We start from the raw sequence: 22,711 nt of genomic DNA on the forward strand, positions 1-22,711 counted from the left end.
AAGCGTTAACTTATACATAATCTTGTCCACTTAACGGTTTCGTATACTTTACTGATCATTTGTTACTCGGAATTACGGCTAAGTTAAAAAATACTGCAGCCTGAGGCAAATGATCATTATTGGGTTTTTTCTAATTGGATTTGCGCGTTTACACGTAATGTCCGAAATGTAGTATACATGTATATAACGGTAACAAGTATATATTTGTTAACCACTAAAGATAGGGCCGATATTGTGTTCATCTTACATATTTGAACAACGTCATTAATATATTGACCACTTGACCGCTGCCTGGGTGACAGTCACCATTTATTCTTCAACACAAGTACTGTGCATACAATTGGTTTTTTTTCAGTTTTCAATTTTTTCATACATGTCAAGCATCACATGAAAGTTAAATATTATATATATACCTGGTTTAAATCAAATAACACAGACAGATAGATGTGAAGTTGTCGCGATTTTTTAATCTTTGTGAAAGGAAAAGTAACAATATAAATCTGGGCAACTCAATGGCTTGGCTACTGTTTTATTTTTAGTTTGTGATTTTAATTAATCACAAATTTGAATTTGTTATTTTTACAAACTGTAAACATAATATTTTGAAGTCATTCATAATCACTCCATGTCAATACAGCTGTAAAACAGAAGTACTGTTTTTTTCTTTTGAATGAAGATCTTACCACCAGAACACTAAGTAATAATTTCCAAGTTGCCTGTAAACAACAAAATGTATATAACCTATCATAAATACAATAATTGCACCTGACGTTTATTCTGATAAATACAACTAGGATTTTCAGTAAACTAATGACTGTACCACTGAATCTGTGTATTCTCTGACAGACCAATATGGTAATCACTACTCATAAGTCTGTACTGAACTTTACCCCCCCCCCCCCCACCATGGATATTTATCACTGAATCTGTATATTTTCTGACAGACCAATATGATAATCACTACTCATAAGTCTGTACTAAACTTTGCCCCCCTCAATGGATATTTATTAAAGAATACATACATATGTTTATTTGACCTTTGACCCTATATCATTTCTGTAGAAAATGATCTATATATAACCTTGAACCCAGTGCATGACCTTTTAATCATCTTCGAATAAAAACAACACTTTCATTCCTCTGCACATATCCAATGCAAAAAAGGGTGTAACAAATTTCTATCTTAAACCCAACTTGGCATTCTCAATGGGTTAACAATTACATTTGTATGTGAATTCAACCAATTAGGACCATACAAATAATGCTGTGGAAAATGGAGGTTTCTGAGCTAGTTCTGGTGAATGGAATGAGAAAAACTCTGAAGACTTTCAAATTGGTACAAAACCCTTGGCAAGCCTTGTGGTTTGCCCAATTTGGAAACTCTCCGCGCGGAATTTCTCTATCATCCTTGGGTATGAAAGGGTCTTATATACATCTGATCACCAGGCCCCGGAATCATGAAATAATCTCAGACTATAGTTTTTGCTTAGCCAATCATGTCTGATGTCCCTTTTTATGACGTTATGTGATTGGTTAAGTAAAAACTTAAATTCAAAACTTGAGGTGTTTCATGATCCTGGGTCCTGGTCATTCTTAATAAACACAAAATATTAAAACTTCTAACGGAAACATTTCTCACCATTTAAAGCTAAAGCAATGTTAAGGAGGTATGTCACATGTACCTTAAGAGATACAGAATAAATAGGCATTTGGGTCAAGTTTGTCAGTTGAAGACACATCTGAACTATAATAAAAAAATAAATTCATGCCAATTTCAAAAATATTAAGGGAGACAACTCTAAAAAAAATCTGAGTGTTAATATGTTATGTAGCATATAACTCCCTAAATTAATAATGACATGAAAATTCTCTTTCAAACAAACTTGAATGGGCACATAATTAAATATTTCATTGATAGCATTGATAGCAACCTCTGTTCTTAAGAGACTGTTCAATACCAATACTATCAACAGTTAACGTTGACCTCTGGACAGTTCTGGCATTTCTTGAACCACAGCTAAGTTTCTGAGCTAAGCATACTTGAATTGACTTATTGAAATGACCGAATAAAACTGTAATGATCTTGAACAATTTCATATTTTGCTTATGACCACAAAAAAGAAAAAAAATCTGACCAAATGATCATTAAAGTCTAAAGTTCAATTTGACCATTTTGGATAAGTTGTTTTCAGAACTGGAAAATGCAAAAATAAAAAAACTGACAGATAGATGACCATAACCAACGGCAAATAAAGTACCTACTGATCATATCACACTGACCTTGTGGCAGAGGTTTCAGAACACATTATGTATCTGTTAATTGTCAGCATGCAATTCAAGTTTATCATATCCATCATACATACTCAAAAAGACATTTGTTCTATAAAACAACAATAAATAGTCAACAATTCATAACAAAAATATATAACCACCCTCAAAATCATCCACTCCAAATGAAACATTTCATCTAAGTGAAAATGATAACAGCACAAGATAATAAATTTATTAAACTTTAAATTATAATTCATTCCCCGGTGTTTTTGTGTTAATGGTTTTCTCATTGGCTATGTAATCAATAATATTAGTACAAATAGCAAATACCTCGTCAAATTACATTCACCAACTGAACATGACAGTTTGTATTAGAATGTAATTATACTTTTGTATAAATACCTGTATGCCTGTTCTTGCACATGGTGTTGTATATTAGTTTGCATAACACACAGGCCATAAAATGTGATTTCTTCCAGCAATATGATAACCTCTGATGTGCAAACATTTACAGAAAATATTAGCAATATTAGACGATTCTTTACAAGAAAATCTATGCTTTGTACTTGAAATTGTGTTAGTAATACCAGGTAAAAACATCATCCAGCTAAAAATATCACTCGGGGTATTATCCACATTTTCACCAGAAAGCAGTGGATGAGGAAGACAATGGTAGCAAAAAAGCTTTTTTTAAATCTTATTTGCGTAAACATTGAAAGTCTCCAATACAATTATCAGCACCAATTGATAATGATTACAAGATTGTGTATCAACAAAAACTTTGCAAAGAACTGTAAAGGAAGCTGGTAAACCAACTTAACTTTTAGTAATTACGACTTATCCTCTTAACGTTTTGGCAATAAAACATGTTTAAACTTCAGACATTTATTCTGCAACTATAAGTTTGGGTAAAAGTGTTACACAATGGAACACAATAGAAGTTTACCTAAAAACAATATGGTCTATTTATATATGGGTACTTGTGCCAGCCCCCTGGCCTTATATGACCCTGCAGGCTGATGATGAGAGGACGTTAAACCACAAACAAATTCTGCCAGCTCATTTTTTCATATCCAAAAAACTTTGTAATTTCATTACGGGATGAATGCACCATAAAAGTATATTCATAAATACCCGATGAAAATGTACAAATCTCAATTTGGAATGTTGAGTCATTTCATGACGTCTTGAAATTACAATTTTTGTTCATTTGTAATTAACACTCCTCTACAACCGAGTCTAAATTACATTGGCTGTCAATAGGATGCTTAATGAAGTGAAACCACTCAATGACATCTGTTTGCTTACTGGTCTATTATGTACATTTATTGGTAACATATCTTTTTTACTTTCAATAATTTCAATTTGAGAGAAAAATTAATCATGAATTCAAACGTATCCTGAATAATTATTGAGGCACATATCCAAGAAAATGTTTTTAAACCTAATAGTGGACCATGGAGGTATGTTAACCTTTTGACAGGCATGTAATTCTAGTATAATCCAAATTTTGGTCATTTCTGGAAATTCAAACCATTATTACTATTTGCGAAGTGCAATTCATAAACAGATATTCACAAATAAAATTCATGGTAAAAAAAATTCAGACAGAAACTAAATTGTTCATACTAAGTTGTTATATATGTAATACAAAGATAGATATCAGAACTCCACAATGATCGTTGATACCTGTATTGCCACCAATGACCTGGAAGATGATGATGATGATAATGATGATTTGTTTTTATTTTTAGATCAATACTTTTGGTTGTGTCTTCTTAGAATTATTTTCTCTTAATTATTTTAAATTCCTGATTTTGGTGTATGAACTAACAAAACAGTAATATTTGAAATCACTTTCAAAATATTTAATACATAAATCTAAAATAATGGCTACTTGTTAATTCAGTGATTAGGCTTTCAAAATATTTATTACATAATCTAAAATAACGGCTACTTGTTAATTCAGTTATTAGGAATCTTCCATGATTTAATGCATAATCAATTTTTAACTCTATATTAAGATCGAGAACTAAAAGACTAATGGATATTTATTATACTTCATGATACAGTAAAAGTTTTGCCACAATCAAACTTGTGTATTTGACGCCCCCAGACTTATTGTGACAGCGAGTATTAGTACAAGATGGTACATCATATAGCAGAAGTAATGACTTGTGAAGGACGAAGTTAACACTGGATGATAATGACTTTAAACAGTGAAGGGAATGACAAAATGTATCTGACTTGGCGAAAGCTTCCATGAACACAGTACTAAATCAAGCCATCTGGTACATCTGAGTCTAACATATTAACATTCATTTAAAAAAACACTCATGGAGCATACAAGGCTACTCAAAGGTACATTCTTCTTTTTGCGTACATCATATAAAAATAATTGACTAGAAAAAATGTGAGGAACTTTATCACCCAAGAGATACCAACACTTCACAATACATTTTTCTTCCAAAGTACAAGAGATTCAAATATGTCACAAAATATTTTTCTCTACGAGTACAAGACATTTAGGCATTTCTCTTCTGATGATCGAAGTGTAAATCTTAAAATCTGTTTTAAAATTAAAAACAAGGTATTATAAAATGACTGTATTCATACACCACTAACAAGTAACACAGTTTAACAAGTACTTGGCCATAAGACATGATGAATTAACAAAGACTGGGCCATTAGACATGATGAATTAACAAGGACTGGGCCATTAGACATGATAAACCATCCTGGAATGTACATTGCCACGATCTCTGGTTGTCTGCCATTCTCTGTCTCCTGTGCTCTCACTAGACTGTACTGGTATTAGAGTCACATTGTTAGACTGGAAATGATTGTTGTTGAACAGTATGTGGTTGTGAAGTTGGTCTGTTGTAAGACCATTTGAGTGAAGTTTTAGATCTGAGGCACTTTGAGAGTGATGCAACATGATCGATACATGATTCTTGTCCATCGCCTCCAAGTTAGATGTACTTTTTACAAGTGGAAGTGTTGCAGCATGACGCATTGCCACATTCTGGTCATATTTCACCTGTGTAAAACAGATCATACATTTAGTGACAAGGCAACACCTTTTCCTATATTATATAGATACAAAAACAAAGTCTCTATATCAAGCATATGGGAAAATTGACAATTTTAGCTAAGTCTAAGTTACACTCAAAAGTATAAGTGATATTTTGGAGCAGCTGGTATCCCCTACCCTCTCTGATTTATACAGACATATAAAAACTGTTCCATTACTGTATTAGTTCCTTCTGATCAATGGACGGACAGCTACGTGTCTCCCATATTGTAATTCAGTACATGTTTTATCAAAACTATTGGTCCTCTTTGAAAGCTTCAACATGTTTGAATTTTGTACATAGACAGCATAGACAGTTCTGATCGTGTGTCTTGTACATAAAAGCTCTGCTAACTAAAAATCACAAAGGTTGATATGATAATTTATCTGTGAAACCTGCTAATCATATACAATGTATAAGTTACTTGAATGTTAAAACTAAGAGTAGTAGCTGCCAAAACCTCTGAGGATGGCTGTGAGAATGTCCAAACAGGAGAAATATAACTATACTCTACTTCTTACCTTGTTATATGAAAGGACACCAAATACAGAGATGGCCATTCCCAGTAGATTCATGGGGGTGACTGGGTTACGCAGGAAGAACAGAGATGCCCCAATGATCACTATCCGTTTAGTGGCGTTGGCCACAGCGTAACTAAGGGGTGCTACCATAGCGATGACAGTGAAGGCAAACACATTCTGTAGCATGCTAAAGAATCCATCCACCAGCAGCAGGACCATACAATTAAGCATTCTGCCCTCCAACATCTTCCAGACAAAACAAAATCAAAGTCAGACTCAGTATGGTTGTGTCGCGTAAGCTAATTATAAGGGTTTTAAAACATTATGATGCCAAATATAACGAGACAGCGTATAATGCAGTTATAAATTAAAAAAAGTAATCACAATGAAAATTGGCTAACATTCACATCAGCTTCATACTTGTCAACTTCTTGAATCTTTTTTTTGGAGGAAATTACGCATGCTCAGAATTAAAATCTCAAATAAAATGTGTGTATATACACCATACGGAAAAAATAACACTTTAAAACAAAATCTTTTGAGCTGTTCTTTCAGATGAAACCAACAGATCTTAGAAAATAGGAATAGTTTAACAAATTCACTGGTTAAAAATGCTCAATTTTATGGTCCAAAACAAGAAGAGTTGGCAAAGTATGAAGCCTATATCAGTACTTCATCTTAGCAAATGATCACTCATTAGGTACTACAATAACTATACAGGATCATACACAGGAACTCTGCTCAATAGGTACTACAATAACTATACAGGATCACATACACAGGAACTCTACTTAATAGGTACTAAAATAATTATACAGGATCACATACACAGGAACTCTACTCAATAGGTTCTACAATAACCATACAGGATCACATACACAGGAACTCTGCTCAATAGTTACTACAATAACTATACAGGATCATACACAGGAATTCTGCTCAATAGGTACTACAATAACTATACAGGATCACATACCCAGGAACTCTGCTCAATAGGTACTACAATAACTATACATGATCATACACAGGAACTCTGCTCAATAGGTACTACAATAACTATACAGGATCAAATACACAGGAACTCTACTTAATAGGTACTAAAATAATCATACAGGATCACATACACAGGAACTCTACTCAATAGGTACTACAATAACTATACAGGATCACATACACAGGAACTCTGTTCAATAGTTACTACAATAATTATACAGGATCACATACACAGGAACTCTGCTCAGTAGGTACTACAATAACTATACAGTATCACATACACAGCAACTCTGCTCAATAGTTACTACAATCACTATACAGGATCACATACACCGGAACTCTGCTCAATAGGTACTCTGCTCAATAGGTACTACAATAATTATACGGGATCACATACACAGGAACTCTACTTAATAGGTACTAAAATAATTATACAGGATCACATGCACAGGAACTCTGCTCAATAGTTACTACAATCACTATACAGGATAACATACACAGGAACTCTACTCAATAGGTACTACATCACATACACAGGAACTCTACTCAATAGGTACTACATCACATACACAGGAACTCTGCTAAATAGGTACTACAATAACTATACAGGATCACATACACAGGAACTCTGCTCAATAGTTACTACAATAATTATACAGGATCACATATACAGGAACTCTTCTCAATAGGTACTACAATAACTATACAGGATCACATACACAGGAACTCTGCTCAATAGGAACTACAATAACTATACAGGATCACATACACGGGAACTCTACTCAATAGGTACTACAATAACTATACAGGATCATATATACAGGAACTCTGCTCAATAGTTACTACAATCACTATACAGGATCACATACACAGGAACTCTACTCAATAGGCACTACAATAACTATACAGGATCACATACACAGGCTCAATAGGTACTACAATAACTATACAGGATCACATACCCAGGAACTCTACTCAACAGGTACTACAATAATTATACAGGATCACATACACAGGAACACTGCTCAATAGGTACTACAATAATTATACAGGATCAAATACACAGGAACACTGCTCAATAGGTACTACAATAATTATACAGGATCAAATACACAGGAACACTGCTCAATAGGTACTACAATAATTATACAGGATCACATACCCAGGAACTCTGCTCAATAGTTACTACAATCACTATACAGGATCACATACACAGGAACTCTACTCAATAGGTCCTACAATAACTATACAGGATCACATACACAGGAACTCTACTCAATAGGCACTACAATAACTATACAGGATCACATACACAGGCTCAATAGGTACTACAATAACTATACAGGATCACATATACAGGAACTCTGCTCAATAGTTACTACAATCACTATACAGGATCACATACACAGGAACTCTACTTAATAGGTACTAAAATAATTATACAGGATCACATACACAGGAACTCTACTCAATAGGTACTACAATAATTATATAGGATCACATACACAGGAACTCTACTCAATAGGAACTACAATAACTATACAGGATCACATACACAGGCTCAATAGGTACTACAATAACTATACAGGATCACATACCCAGGAACTCTACTCAACAGGTACTACAATAATTATACAGGATCACATACACAGGAACTCTACTCAATAGGCACTACAATAACTATACAGGATCACATACACAGGCTCAATAGGTACTACAATAACTATACAGGATCATACACAGGAACTCTGCTCAATAGGTACTACAATTACTATACAGGATCACATACACAGGAACTCTACTCAATAGGCACTACAATAACTATACAGGATCACATACACAGGAACTGTACTGAATAGATACTACTATAACTATACAGGATCACATACACAGGAACTCTACTCAATAGGCACTACAATAACTATACAGGATCACATACACAGGCTCAATAGGTACTACAATAACTATACAGGATCACATACAAAGGAACTCTGCTCAATAGGTACTACAATAATTATACAGGATCAAATACACAGGAACACTGCTCAATAGGTACTACAATAATTATACAGGATCAAATACACAGGAACACTGCTCAATAGGTACTACAATAATTATACAGGATCACATACCCAGGAACTCTGCTCAATAGGTACTACAATAACTATAGAGGATCACATACACAGGAACTCTACTCAATAGGCACTACAATAACTATACAGGATCACATACACAGGAACTCTGCTCAATAGGAACTACAATAACTATACAGGATCACATACACAGGCTCAATAGGTACTACAATAACTATACAGGATCACATATACAGGAACTCTGCTCAATAGTTACTACAATCACTATACAGGATCACATACACAGGAACTCTACTCAATAGGTACTACAATGATTATACAGGATCACATACCCAGGAACTCTACTCAACAGGTACTACAATAATTATACAGGATCAAATACACAGGAACACTGCTCAATAGGTACTACAAATACTATACAGGATCACATACAAAGGAACTCTACTCAATAGGTACTACAATAACTATACAGGATCACATACACAGGAACTCTACTTACAAGCTCATCGATACATGCATGATGAATACAGGCTCAGCACATTATTCAAATAATTTAAGTACGATCAATTTCATAAGCTCATACAATGTTAAATAATTAGCATCAAACAAATGTGTCAAGCTCTTTGACTTGTGCTAGGTTTAAGTAAGTTCATTTGAAAATAAGTACAACGATTGAACTAATCAGTGAGTACTGGACATCCCAATTTAAATCACTATTAATAATGAGCAAAATACACCGAATCACCAGTGAGCACAACATTTAAAGTAGCTCAGCAGTCCATTTTAAAACTCACTTTATCATGAGGATCCTGTTATACAAACTCACTTACCAGTTATAAATACTTATATAAGTTTGCTCACCAGTGTTAATAAAAGATTCTACATGCTCATTTTACAAGTGGGCACAACATTTAAAGTAACACATCAATGAGTTTAAACAAATTTTATAGCATAATACAACACAGGGATTAGGTCCAACTTACCACAACTGATCAATACCTCTTCCTTCAATGAGCACATACAATTCTAAAAGCTCTATCACCAGTGGGAAGTGAACACAAGCTCACTCACAAATGAACACATCTTACTTTCAAGTTCATCATCATTAGGTGAACTCACAACCTTACCGAATCATGGTGAGCATAGATTCTCCTGAGATCAAACAGTGCCCACATGGGAAGGAAGCAGCCGGCGGCCAGGCGACAGATGGTGACGTACAGGCGTAGATGGTGTAACCCTGTCTCCTTCAAACACTGTAAGCAACAGGTACATTAGTCAGTACTGTACATCTACTATTTCAATACTTAGGGGTAAATAAATGGCCTGCTGTACTTCACTCATCTTCGCTAGCCAAGGGTTACGATCTGATACGATCCGGTCTTCCTACTCTCCAAGAGAAAAGTAGGTAGATTGTACCGGATCGTAGCCCTTGGCTAGCGAAGGTGTATTTCACTACATGATTACAATTTCAGGCCTTCTGAAAAATCTATCAGTATTTCTCTTTCTTTCTGTCTTCTTTATGAGAAACCAAACTGATCTGCTGCCTACGTAACAATACTTGGTAGTTACCATTCCTGTTCCTCCCACGATCATTATAGGTTTCCTCACTCCCGATTCATTGGATAAACATGCTAGGAGTTGGTAGTCAATTTTGGTTACCCACTAGTGAGTAACACCCTGTGCGTGATTTCATTGGTCAATTTTTTTACTTATGACATCACGTAACAATGCTTTGCGACGTCATCTTCCTCTGTGACGTCATGATTCACGACAATTGTTTCCACCATCGGATGTATACATAGTGTACTTTCAAGAAAAACATATGGCTTTCCAGATAAAATATGAACATTAAGGGAGAAAAAGGATCCCAAACTCGTGATGGTAGAATATCATGTTTATCTAACTCTCGTTATTTAATTTAAAATTGTAAATGACACTCGGTATACAATTTAAAAGTTAACTAACTCGAGTTAGATAGTCATGATAACCAACCCTCACTCGCTGGGGAACTTCTATTTATCACTTTTCTAACTTTAACCTCCAGTGTCTCCATTGGCATAACCATAATTTCTTCTACTACCAGTAAGTGGTCCTGTATGACCTCAAGTTGTTGATTGGTTGTTAAAGACTTATGACCCTGTATGACCTCTATGACAATGGGCTGTTAAAGATTCCGTTGTTTCACTGTTTAAGATTACTGTGGCCCTGTTTGACATGTGTTGATTCACTGTTTAAGATTACTGTGGCCCTGTATAACATGTGTTGATTCACTGTTTAAGATTATACTGTGGCCCTGTATGACATTTGTTGATTCACTGTTTAAAATTACTGTGGCCCTGTATGATATGTATTGATTCACTGTTTAATATTACTGTGGCCCTGTATGACATTTGTTGATTCACTGTTTAACATTACTGTGGCACTGTATGATATGTGTTGATTCACTGTTTACTATTACTGTGGCCCTGCATGACATGAGTTGATTCACTGTTTAAGATTATACTGTGGCCCTGTATGACATTTGTTGATTCACTGTTTAAGATTACTGGGGCCCTGTATGACATGTGTTGATTCACTGTTGAAGATTATACTGTGGCCCTGTATGACATGTGTTGACTCACTGTTTAACATTACTGTGGCCCTGTATGATATGTGTTGATTCACTGTTTAATATTACTGTGGCCCTGTATGACATGAGTTGATTCACTGTTTAAGATTATACTGTGGCCCTGTATGACATGTGTTGATTCACTGTTTAAGATTACTGTGGCCCTGTATGACATGTGTTGATTCACTGTTTAACATTACTGTGGCCCTGTATGACATGTGTTGATTCACTGTTTAACATTACTGTGGCCCTGTATGACATGTGTTGATTCACTGTTTAACATTACTGTGGCCCTGTATGACATGTGTTGATTCACTGTTTAACATTACTGTGGCCCTGTATGACATGTGTTGATTCACTGTTTAACATTACTGTGGCCCTGTATGACATGTGTTGATTCACTGTTTAACATTACTGTGGCCCTGTATGACATGTGTTGATTCACTGTTTAACATTACTGTGGCCCTGTATGACATGTGTTGATTCACTGTTTAACATTACTGTGGCCCTGTATGACATGTGTTGATTCACTGTTTAACATTACTGTGGCCCTGTATGACATGTGTTGATTCACTGTTTAACATTACTGTGGCCCTGTATGACATGTGTTGATTCACTGTTTAACATTACTGTGGCCCTGTATGACATGTGTTGATTCACTGTTTAACATTACTGTGGCCCTGTATGACATGTGTTGATTCACTGTTTAATATTACTGTGGCCCTGTATGACATGTGTTGATTCACTGTTTAATATTACTGTGGCCCTATATGACATGTGTTGATTCACTGTTTAATATTACTGTGGCCCTATATGACATGTGTTGATTCACTGTTTAAGATTACTGTGGCCCTGTTTGACCTTTGAAACTGACAAGTACATGTTACATAAGTCTTCATCAGTGGCAGATTCAGTTCAAAAGGATTTATACGACTAATCTAGTGTGTCTATAACCCATAGAAGTTTTTATGATACAGTGTATATTATTGCAATTTCTTACTCAAACACTCCCCTGAAAGGATATTGTACCTAACCAGCATGGAGTTCAGCTGAGTATTCACCGTGAATCATTGATTATTTATACAGTACGCTTGCCATGTCCTTCGACAGGATTCCTTAAAGAAATGGCGATGGTACAAATATTATAATCTTTTGTACTCGTGCTGCATGTTCATCTTAGCCAATAAGCTTGGATTTATGAACAGGAATGTGTTATTGATACATGTACATGTATTAAATTCTTTGAATACATGTTGATCCAGTGTTCACCGACTTTAATCAGTAACAGGTGTTTATACATGGGGCTTATATGTTACCTAGTTAACCTAGGCTAGGCCAAAATACCGATATTGATCCCAACAGGTCCCTTTCATGTACAATTTTACCTCATTCCAGACGGCCGCCTGGTTTGACTAGGGCTACATTCACGTATCCCGGTTGAAACGGTACGTGTCGCGCAGAAATTTTCCACGATAAACGAACACACTTGGACCAGTTTCGGAGAATAAAAAACAATGCATAAAGAATATTATGCCCTTCTCTCACGCGTCCACTAAATTACATAACGTATCTTAACAAGAAGACTTAACAAGAGATCCCAGGGGGATCTTGGCGCCCACCTTTGTACCATCTTCATTAGTTCTTTGTCAGTTTGATCTTTTCTCTTCTTTCCTCTAATCTGTTTGATCGAGTCATGTTAACAGTAAATGCACCTTGCGGTAACTTGTGATCTAAACTTAATGCTGATGTGTATGAAAGCCAACTTTCAAAATGAGTTTGTCATTTCACATATTTACTAGTACAGTACTTAATGTGATAGAAATAGAATCGATCATTGCAATATGAGAAAGATCTGTTTAGTTCTTCTTTTAATCCATTTTGTTTTAATGATCAGTCTCAAAATATAACATGCACAACGACAGATCAAGGGGAACCTACAAAAAAAATTTGAGAAAGATCCCTCTGGTACTTCCCGAGAAATAGCGATTTCAAACTTTCACTATCAAAATCCAAGATGGCTGCCTGTCGGCCTTGTTTTTTATCCGATCAGCCTCAAAAGTTGCCCTGTACAGCTTAAGACCAAGGGAAACCCACATATAAAATTTGAGAAAGATCCCGCTGGTACTTCCCGAGAAATAGCGATTTCAAACTTTCACTATCAAAATCAAGATGGCTGCCTGTCGGCCATGTTTTTTATCCGATCAGTCTCAAAAGTTGCCCTGTACAGCTTAAGACCAAGGGAAACCTACATATAAAATTTGAGAAAGATCCCTATGGTGTTTCTTGAGAAATAGCGATTACAAACTTTCACTATCAAAATCCAAGATGGCTGCCTGTCGGCCATGTTGTTTATCCAATCAGTCTCAAAAGTTGCCCTGCACAGCTAAGGACCAAGGGGAACCTACATATGAAATTTGAGAAAGATTCCTCTAGTACTTCTTGAGAAATACCGATACCAAGAATTGTTTAAGGACGGACCACGGACGGACCACGGACGCAGGGTGATTTGAATAGCCCAACATCAGATGATGGTGGGCTAAAAATTACATGTGACTTGACATTGTTTAAGAAAGAAATAACGCAAATTGGCAAAAGTCAGCATTTTAGTTTCGGTCAGGTACGTCTGAGCCCCTCAATCTACACGTACCAAATTTCCCTGAGATCAGCCTCGGTCCAAATCTGTACCTGTCGTTTTCTTTACAGGTTCAACCGGTTCAAGCGTTTGAACCGGATACGCGAATGTAGCCCAGTGTTGTTCGTTTATGAAAAAGGGACAGGCCCAGTGGTCCGATGGTTATATTTAGTTAGCCTTCACAACTATTTTGAGTTGGTATTGTTATGGGGAGACAAAGATGTTCAATGCCTCCATTAACAATGACAGGTGTGCCAGACTTTACACCTAAAACATATGTGACATCTAATGTCAATGAACTGCCCCCCTCCCATGAGACTTGTAACTAAACCCAAGCACCTGCAGTGACAAATGGTTTACACAGATTATTCAGGGCAAAATTTGAGCAGTTTTCCAGTACTCTTTTGTAATTTTCCAGGCTCAATTTTTATTTTATGTTTTATAGTACAAGCCAAGGATAATATCATATAGCAAGAAAATTAAAACAAATCAAAACAGATGAGCATTCAATTATCTGCCCTCAATATATAAGCACCATCAATATCTTTTTAGTTCCACTCCAACCAAAATCAACACCAAATTCTTGATTAAAAAAAATCAAACAATCCTTGATTATACATTTTTGAGACAGTCCTTAATATGTTTACATTCAGAACTTTTCAAAGAATCTTGAACAAATTCCAGCATATTTTTTTTCAGGGTTCACATCTTTTCTATCACAGAACTGACCTCAATTAAATAACTTTAACTGGCCTGTAAAAACCATGAATGTTTTGTGAACAGACAGTCACCTGATCAAAAGGCTAAACTGTATTGCTTAAGCGATACTCGATGTATTCCTTTCTTTTTCCATCTGAAAGTTTCCCTGGAAGAAGGAAAAGTATGTAAGCTGATTTCCAAACTACCTTTGATGAGAATCATTGGAATTAGAAACAAGGCCGCTACATACATACGTATATATAGAGGTAACTCGACTTCTCTGCCCTCAATATATATAAGCAACATCAATATCTTTTTAGTTCTACTCCAACCATGTTCAAATTGAACTTATCTACAATGTATCTTGTATAGCTATAGCTAGTTGATAGTGTACATGTGTCCTGGAAATTTACAAGTACACAAATAAATATTTTGCGCCTACCTTTTTAGAAAATATGGTCTGTAAAGAAAAACCAATAGTTGCACACAGTGCACTTATCAGGCCGATGTAATCAAACGAGATCTCGGTTAGTGTTGCTATGACAACTCCTCCAATGATAGGAATTAAGGAACAGTAAACCTGCAACAAACCAAAGTCATTATTTAATGCAATAGTCTTTATTGGCAATCGCAACTTGTGAAAGTAACCACACGCACGACGTAAATGTATAAATTGGGTTGAGGGGGAAGTGTCTTCATTTACTACCAGGCATATATATATGCCGGTTTAAACTTATACTCATTGGTGAGCAATTTAGCCAAATGTACAGTGTAGTATTACTATTAGCATTGTAAAACCAGAGATGTTGAAAGGTGAACATAAAAATGTTGCAGGTAAGAACTTGTATGTAATACAAGAGACATATTTACTTTCTAAGAGATACACAATATGTATTTCTCCTTTTTGTTTTAGCTATTACAGGTGTTTAATATCAGGGCATTAAAATAAGGAACTACTGTAGTACAATATGGATGCTTACTGTTCAAGTCAAAAGACTTAAGAACACATTAAGTTGGTGTTAAATTATCAAATGAGCAAATCTTAAATATCTAATAAGTATATATATATACCTCAATTTTTTTTTTTTTTTATATTTTGACACATATTTTTTCCTTGGTCGAACTTGGCTATTTTTGTACACTGATCATTGTAATGTGACCCCATGGCCAGCATACTGATATGGTACAGTCCAATTGTCAGCTGACAAATCATAGTCACCCCAATGAATCAGAACAAGTACTAGAGAGTAAAGGAAAATCGCCTTTATAATTACAAGTAGCAGAGTCAGTCACAAGTGGCTAGAAGTTGAACAAAAGTGACTGAACCACCAGTCTATGCTGTACTTACAGGATATGTCTGTTTTTCTCCAAGGATGATTCTTGATAATAAAACTGTAAAAAGTGGTAGAGTAGCTTTCACTGCAAAATAAAAACGAAATATAATGTTAGAATTAACTTTACAAAGTCTCTTGGGTATGGCAGAGAGCCTGAAGAAACAATTATGATATCACAAACAGTTTTCGGCACGAGAGATCATGCTCAAATCAGGATTTTCAACCCCGGGGGTGAGATTCTTGAATGTGTAACTAACCCTAGGCCTGGACTTGAAGCAATTAGTCTCAGTTAAGACAAATCAAGAATACCCCGGGCACAAGATGAACATACATAAAATGCCTCAAACAACCAATACAATCACTAAAAACATATTTTTTCAAACTTACTCTGTTTTACTTTACGTTTTTGATAGCCCCGCCTTCTAATGCCACGTGACTACGGCCTACGTCATAACGTTGGGAAATATCTTCGGTAACGCGAGATCACAACAAGTCATGCGACATGGCTCATGCCCTAATTTCCATTAAAAACATAGGTCGGTATAAAAAACGTTGGAAAATACTGTTCGTAATGATCTTTGAAACAGGTTATTGATACCACCTAATGCATAAAGAATAGATCTTTTGATCCATGTGCGACATGTGTGTGAAAGTGACGATTTGTTTCTAAAATATCAGTTTGAAGAGCGACCCTGGCGCAGGTTGCTTATTTCCCGCATATTATAGAGGGCCGGAGTTCTGACGTTAATCGACGACTGATCGTTATAAAAAAAAGTTGATAAAACGTCAGAATAAATCGGACTCCTCAATTGGTAGAGTGTCCATCTATACATATAGTTGGCTAATGGGAGGGCTGCGGGTTCAAACTCTGGTCTGGCCGAGTACTTAATTTATTGCATGGTTTATACTTGGCAGGGCGATACCGAAACCTGGGTTGTAGATACACAAAATGTAGAGGAACCTGACAGAGTCAATCATCAGTGACCAGGTTGAGCTCAATTGGTAGAGCGTCCACCTAGAGTTTGAAGGGTCCAGGGTTTTAACCCTGGTCTGGCCGTTGCATCTTTTAATTCTCTTGAAAAAATGAAGTTTTTAAAATTTAAATGGAATGACAGACAGGAAGAGGATTTATGACGATTGTAATATATTTCTTAATTATTAATTTAAAGCCATTTTGATCACCGTGGAGTATAACATATATATAGATGATATCAACACCCGAAAAATCTTCTTAATCCTTTTTAATGGACCAATGGTCTTATGAAAGCTAAAAAAAAATAAGGCAAAAAATCTGGCTCAGGGGTACGATTTCAATCTTTTATGGAAACTGATGTTGATTTACCTGTATGAGCATAAGACACCGAAACTTTCCAAATACTGATATGTGACGAAACAGACGCTAGAAATTTCCCCAGCGCTAGCGGTAATATCATAGTCCAATAGTAATAGCGTGGCACTTCACCAGTGTCAGGAACAGACATCATGTTTATGATCGGTTTGAGATATAAAGCTCCCGAAAGCAGCTGAACCATCGTTACTGTCATCGGGTAAGGAAACTCGTTCAAGACCAGTTTCCCTACAATATTTCCACCCGAACTCGTAGTGTACCACAACAAACATATCCCTATTAGTTTGAGAGCATCTTTTACAACTGCTTGTTCCATTTTTGGAATAGCTTTTGTCTCCGACCAGAATTACCGCCACATAACCATAACATATGTCCCCATCTCCGAAAAGTTATCACTTCTCCTTTGACAAGTGTCCACGTTGTTGCCGACGATCTTTGTTGACGAACCGAGGTGAATATTGAAAAGAATGTGATTTGGGGAAATCAAAATATAAACAAAACATTTAAATTATAAAAATATTAGAATTTATTCAGATATAATAAATGTTTTCTTTTTCTCATGATCTGAAATATATTAATTGTTTGATATGCAATATGATTTTATTCTCGACATTTTCTGCAACCCTACAATATGTCAGCTTCCAGGTGTAAGAAGAATTGACAGCTACCGATTTCAACAACAGTGATGAAAAGATGGGCTTTTCTGAAAATAGCACTGATATTTTCATCAGTTTTTATATTCATCCAATTGCTGATATGGACGAAATTCTCATCAAAAGAGGTATTTCAACGCAGATAAAAAATGCAAATGTAAAATCATAAAAATGTATTAATCCACAGGAGTCTGACGTTTAATTAATATATGTAAAATGTTTTACGGCACGGCCGTTAGTGAGGGCGGAGCCAGGTTGTACTGTAAATGTATCGGAATATCGGTACTGTACTCTTTCAAGCATTGAGTGATGTGTTAAATTACTAAATCAGACTTACATGTATAGCTATACAGTGTATATTCATAGGAGCCTGAAGTTCTGTCAATAATGAATAATAATGGTAATACACAAAAATACCCCTAATATGCGTAAAAAATCTATTTTTTTAGCATATTAGGGGGATTTTTTGTGTATTACCATTATTATTCATTATTGACAGAACTTCAGGCTCCTATGGTATATTACAGATAAGTTTACTATAGTATACGGGGTATTTTTTTTATATAAAGACTATATTATACATATATTAATTAAACGTCAGACTCCTGTGATTAATCAGGTTGGGCGCATATGGGTAATAATCCTGCATTTGGGTAACATCTTTGTAGTTATGGTTGAATGCACTTTGAATCTACTTTCACTATCCGATATAAAAAATCAAAATTTTGTACTTCACTATCTTTATTAAAAATCGCTATTTATATGGTTATTATAAACAACTTTTGGTTGAACGTTTTTTCGTGTTTTGACATTTTCGTGATTTTAGATGTCCCGACTTTTCTAAGGCTTCAAAGGTCGTGAAATACTTTCAAAACCGAAAACTGTTCAACCAAAATTGTTTGTAATTACCAATAGATATGACGATTTTCAATAACGTAAGTAAAGTACAAAATTTTCATTTTTTATATAGGATAGTGAAAGTAGATTCGAAGTGCATTCAACCATAACATACAAAGAGGTTACCCAAATGCAGGATTATTACCCATATGCGCCGTTGTGCCCAACCTGTTAATGCCCCGAGGGCATAAACATCAACATTGATGGAGCCCCCTTAAAGTAAAGAATAGCTGAAATTCGCCATCTCGTCCTTCAAATGTACACGTATTGATTTTCTTATATGTTACCTGTACTAATAGGTCGAGTTACAACAATAAATTGATGGAGTTTTTTCACACATATGGTGACACAATCAAGGACTAAGATAGCAACGGCTCATTCCCCGAATACCAACTCTGGAAAATTCAAAGGAAGATGTTTATATAGGAAATCCTTTGAAGTTTAGTTATAGCCTGTTTCAACTAAGAATGTCAACTCATTTTGTAGATATGATGGTAAAGTCAATAATAAAATGGATAGAAAGTTTTTATTCATACATATAATAACTGTAATACATATTTAATACAGCACTAAGTAATAGAAAATAATCATTAAATATTGATATTTACATTATATGGGAAAAAAATAGCATTACATTATAGGAAAAATTAAATTCCTTGATACAAGCCACATTGATACTAATGTCAGCAATAAAATAAAGTTTCTATTCATACATATAACAGTAATACACATTTAATACAGAACTAAAGGATAATTATTAAACATGAATATAAACAGTAAACCACTAAATGAAACTGAAGTTTCTAGCACAAATCACATTCTCTATATATATCACTTTAGTCTCTAGCACAAAACACTCTATCCCAGATGCAGAAGCTGCGATGCGATAGTTCCAGTCTGATAATGGTCTTTCAGGGTGTCCAGGCGTCTGTCAATGTTGGCGTATCTCTTCTTTCGGGGTTGAGTAGTGCCTCCTGCATCTCTCTGGATCAGGCTGATGTCATTCACGTTCTGTATGTCCTTAAACGTCTGGATGATGGTGTAGATGTTTGGGTGGGCATGCAGTACTCTTTTCTTCATTTTTCCGTGCCAGGCTTCCAGATGGAAGTCCGAGGTCCTTCTATTGAGAAGTGGTTCAAGGTTGGTCGGTCTCCTTCTACCCATTGCTCTGTGACGTAGTCTGTGAAAAGCAGCACGGGATGTGGTATGTCAGCATCGTCAGCATCTTCAAGGGTTTGGAACCAGATGTCTTCTATGCGGTCTAAGGGGATGATTGGAAGAACAGCAGCTTGGCGGACAAGTAGTTTGACGTCATCGTTCACACGGTACAGTGTCTGGAGTCAGGTTGACTGGGCCTTTCGCCAAATACATTGAGTGTAATGGAAAAAAAAGGCCTTTTATGTTGATTCCAGGGACGACACTGCGGATGGCGTTGTGTGCTACTACCTCAAAATCAACGAATGCTGTTGTGGGTCGGAATGGAATCTGGAAGTTGCCATGTGCTCCTGTAGTAGCGTGAAGAAACGGTTGTAGATAGCCTGGCTCTATCCGGGAAGTAGTGCATATACAACTAGGTTCATGATGCCTTCAATCTGTACGTGAATGCTGTAAATCTGGTAAAATATAGTAAGACAGGTGTAGAAGGTGCCGTCACTGGGATGCTGGACAACCTAAGGTTGTACATCTCCAGAATGTTCTGTCGCCGTTTCTACGTATTTGTGCCTTTTCTGTTGGTGATGAACGTAACGTTGATCTGAGCGTTTGCCATCTTGTAGTTGATGTATCAAAGCACACAATAACAGATAAGTACAGAGCGAAATATGATAATTCTCCAAAGTGTGCTGCTGTTTTATACATTACCAATTTAACTAGTGATTATCTGATTAGTTATCAGAAGAACAGCTTGGGATCGGAACTCTAAATATTAATTATTATTTTGCAATTATTAGCAGCTATTGATTATCTGGTTAGTTATCAGAAGTTGATTTACCTGTGCAATTTACCTGTACAGTTTACTGCAATAGACTATAATTTATAACTTACTATCATCACAACTGACCACCTATGTAAACATGTGAATTTAAGCAGAGTTGGTATTCGGGGAAGACCCCATAGCCACAATGTATGTCTGTAACACAGTTTATGATGAAATTGTGTGATTTTTTTTAATAATTTTGGATAATCATGTTCTCAATCATTTAAATAAGAGTAAAAAAATCTGCATCAAAATTTATTTGAAATATATCTTGATTATACATTTGTCTGTCTGTCTGTCTGTCTGTCTGTCTGACACATTGTAGCAGAAATGAACCGGGTCGATCATTATATTACCCACCAGGTAGCTTAATTTTTAGAGCGTGCTTCTAGATTTCGTAGGGTCCTACTGGTTCGAACAACGTTCAGCTGGCTGTTGCATTTCTCCTCCTCCTGTTTCAAAATTTGCCAGCTAAGTGCCAACCCTTGTTTAAGGCACTGGTGAATGCTAATAAATAATGGCAAGGGAATACCTTAACCCGGGTTGTAAATAGTTGTGTCTTCGTTGGAAGACATTAACTTAAAAAAAGAAAGGAGGAATTATAATTATTATGTAGAACTGGACTTCAATCGACGGCCACCGCGTAGCTTAATCAACAGTAGAGCACCCACCCAGAGTCCCGAAGGGTCCAGGGTTCAAACCTAAGCTGTTGCATATCTCTTTCTCCTGTTACAAAATTACCTTTAAAGTCAGGGGTCATGCATAAAGGCACAAATATTCTAGTGATGAGCTGAGTGAATCAGTTTAAAATCATATTTGATTTGTAAAGTGAAGTACTAAATCAATCGATTGCATAATTGGTTTATAATTATCAGGGACTGAAATCCAAAATAAAGTGAGAACACTTCTGTTACGTGTACATCAATAGACAGGGTTGTAAACATTAAAATATTGATTTCGTTCTTTTATATAGAATAGATTTTAAGCAACTTTTATGCAGTTTTGTCAATCAAATAATAGAAACGTAAGAATTGTTGGTAAATGACTTTTAATGCAATACTTTACATTATGTACATTTGACACTTTGATTTCCAAATTTGAAAGGGCAAACTGATTATAATCGATCATCAGCCCATCACTAAAATATGCATTTAAATGTTCATTGGCAGAACTGGTATTCAACAAATTAATTAATATTTAGGGCCCGGTTGTTCAAATGATCATTAAACATAATGATGAATTAAACATTTAAATGCATGACGTCATTAGCAAAATTATGATGTTGCACAAACATTCATTAAAATTAATCTTTAACAATTCATTTTAAAGCTGATTAAACAGAAATTACTTAAACGATGGTTGTGGGCATTGTTAAGCCATCATTATATACTATACACAACTGAAACTATGAATATCGTGTGAATAAATGAATGACTATATATAAGCAAAAGCTGGACAGATTGAACTGAAAGTTGGTAGTAATGATTGCCTCATGGTCCTGACAAAGTGTTGTTATTTTTCGGGTCGATCAGAAATCCAATATGGCCTCCACGGCCGCCATTTTGAAAACCTATTTCAAACTTAAAGTCAAGTTCTGCTGGACAGATTGAACT

At 35.6% G+C, this 22,711-nt stretch overlaps 2 protein-coding genes across 2 annotated transcripts in view; one reads left to right on the forward strand and one right to left on the reverse strand.

Annotated features, from left to right (window-relative positions):
• Positions 1–270: 270 nt before the first annotated feature.
• LOC110450589 (solute carrier family 35 member E1 homolog) lies at positions 271–18,010 on the reverse strand. The gene is made up of 6 exons (XM_021498193.1): positions 17,568–18,010; positions 16,240–16,310; positions 15,334–15,471; positions 10,080–10,205; positions 5,867–6,112; positions 271–5,311 (listed from the first exon to the last, which is right to left on the reverse strand). Exons 1-6 carry the CDS (start codon positions 17,887–17,889, stop codon positions 4,991–4,993), a joined length of 1,224 nt encoding a protein of 407 aa, XP_021353868.1. The 5' UTR covers positions 17,890–18,010; the 3' UTR covers positions 271–4,990.
• A 190-nt stretch (positions 18,011–18,200) lies between these two features.
• Positions 18,201–22,711, forward strand: part of LOC110450592 (fukutin-like) — a 14,805-nt gene continuing 10,294 nt past the window's right edge. The window contains exon 1 of the mRNA XM_021498194.1: positions 18,201–18,354. Within this exon, the coding sequence (XP_021353869.1) occupies positions 18,259–18,354 (96 nt within the window). The 5' untranslated portion in view covers positions 18,201–18,258. The remainder of the gene's footprint in view (positions 18,355–22,711) is intronic.

Source organism: Mizuhopecten yessoensis, unplaced genomic scaffold (assembly GCF_002113885.1).
Source record: "Mizuhopecten yessoensis strain PY_sf001 unplaced genomic scaffold, ASM211388v2 scaffold5343_1, whole genome shotgun sequence".
NCBI lineage: Eukaryota > Metazoa > Mollusca > Bivalvia > Pectinida > Pectinidae > Mizuhopecten > Mizuhopecten yessoensis.

Excerpts from the sequence above, each read along its gene's own strand:
- LOC110450589 (XM_021498193.1), bottom strand. The coding sequence starts at position 17,889 with ATGGAACAAGCAGTTGTAAAAGATGCTCTCAAACTAATAGGGATATGT. Across the intron at positions 16,311-17,567 it reads GGTGTCTTATGCTCATACAG|TGAAAGCTACTCTACCACTT; the intron begins GTAAATCAACAT and ends TTTATTTTGCAG. Across the intron at positions 5,312-5,866 it reads GTGTCCTTTCATATAACAAG|GTGAAATATGACCAGAATGT; the intron begins GTAAGAAGTAGA and ends TGTTTTACACAG.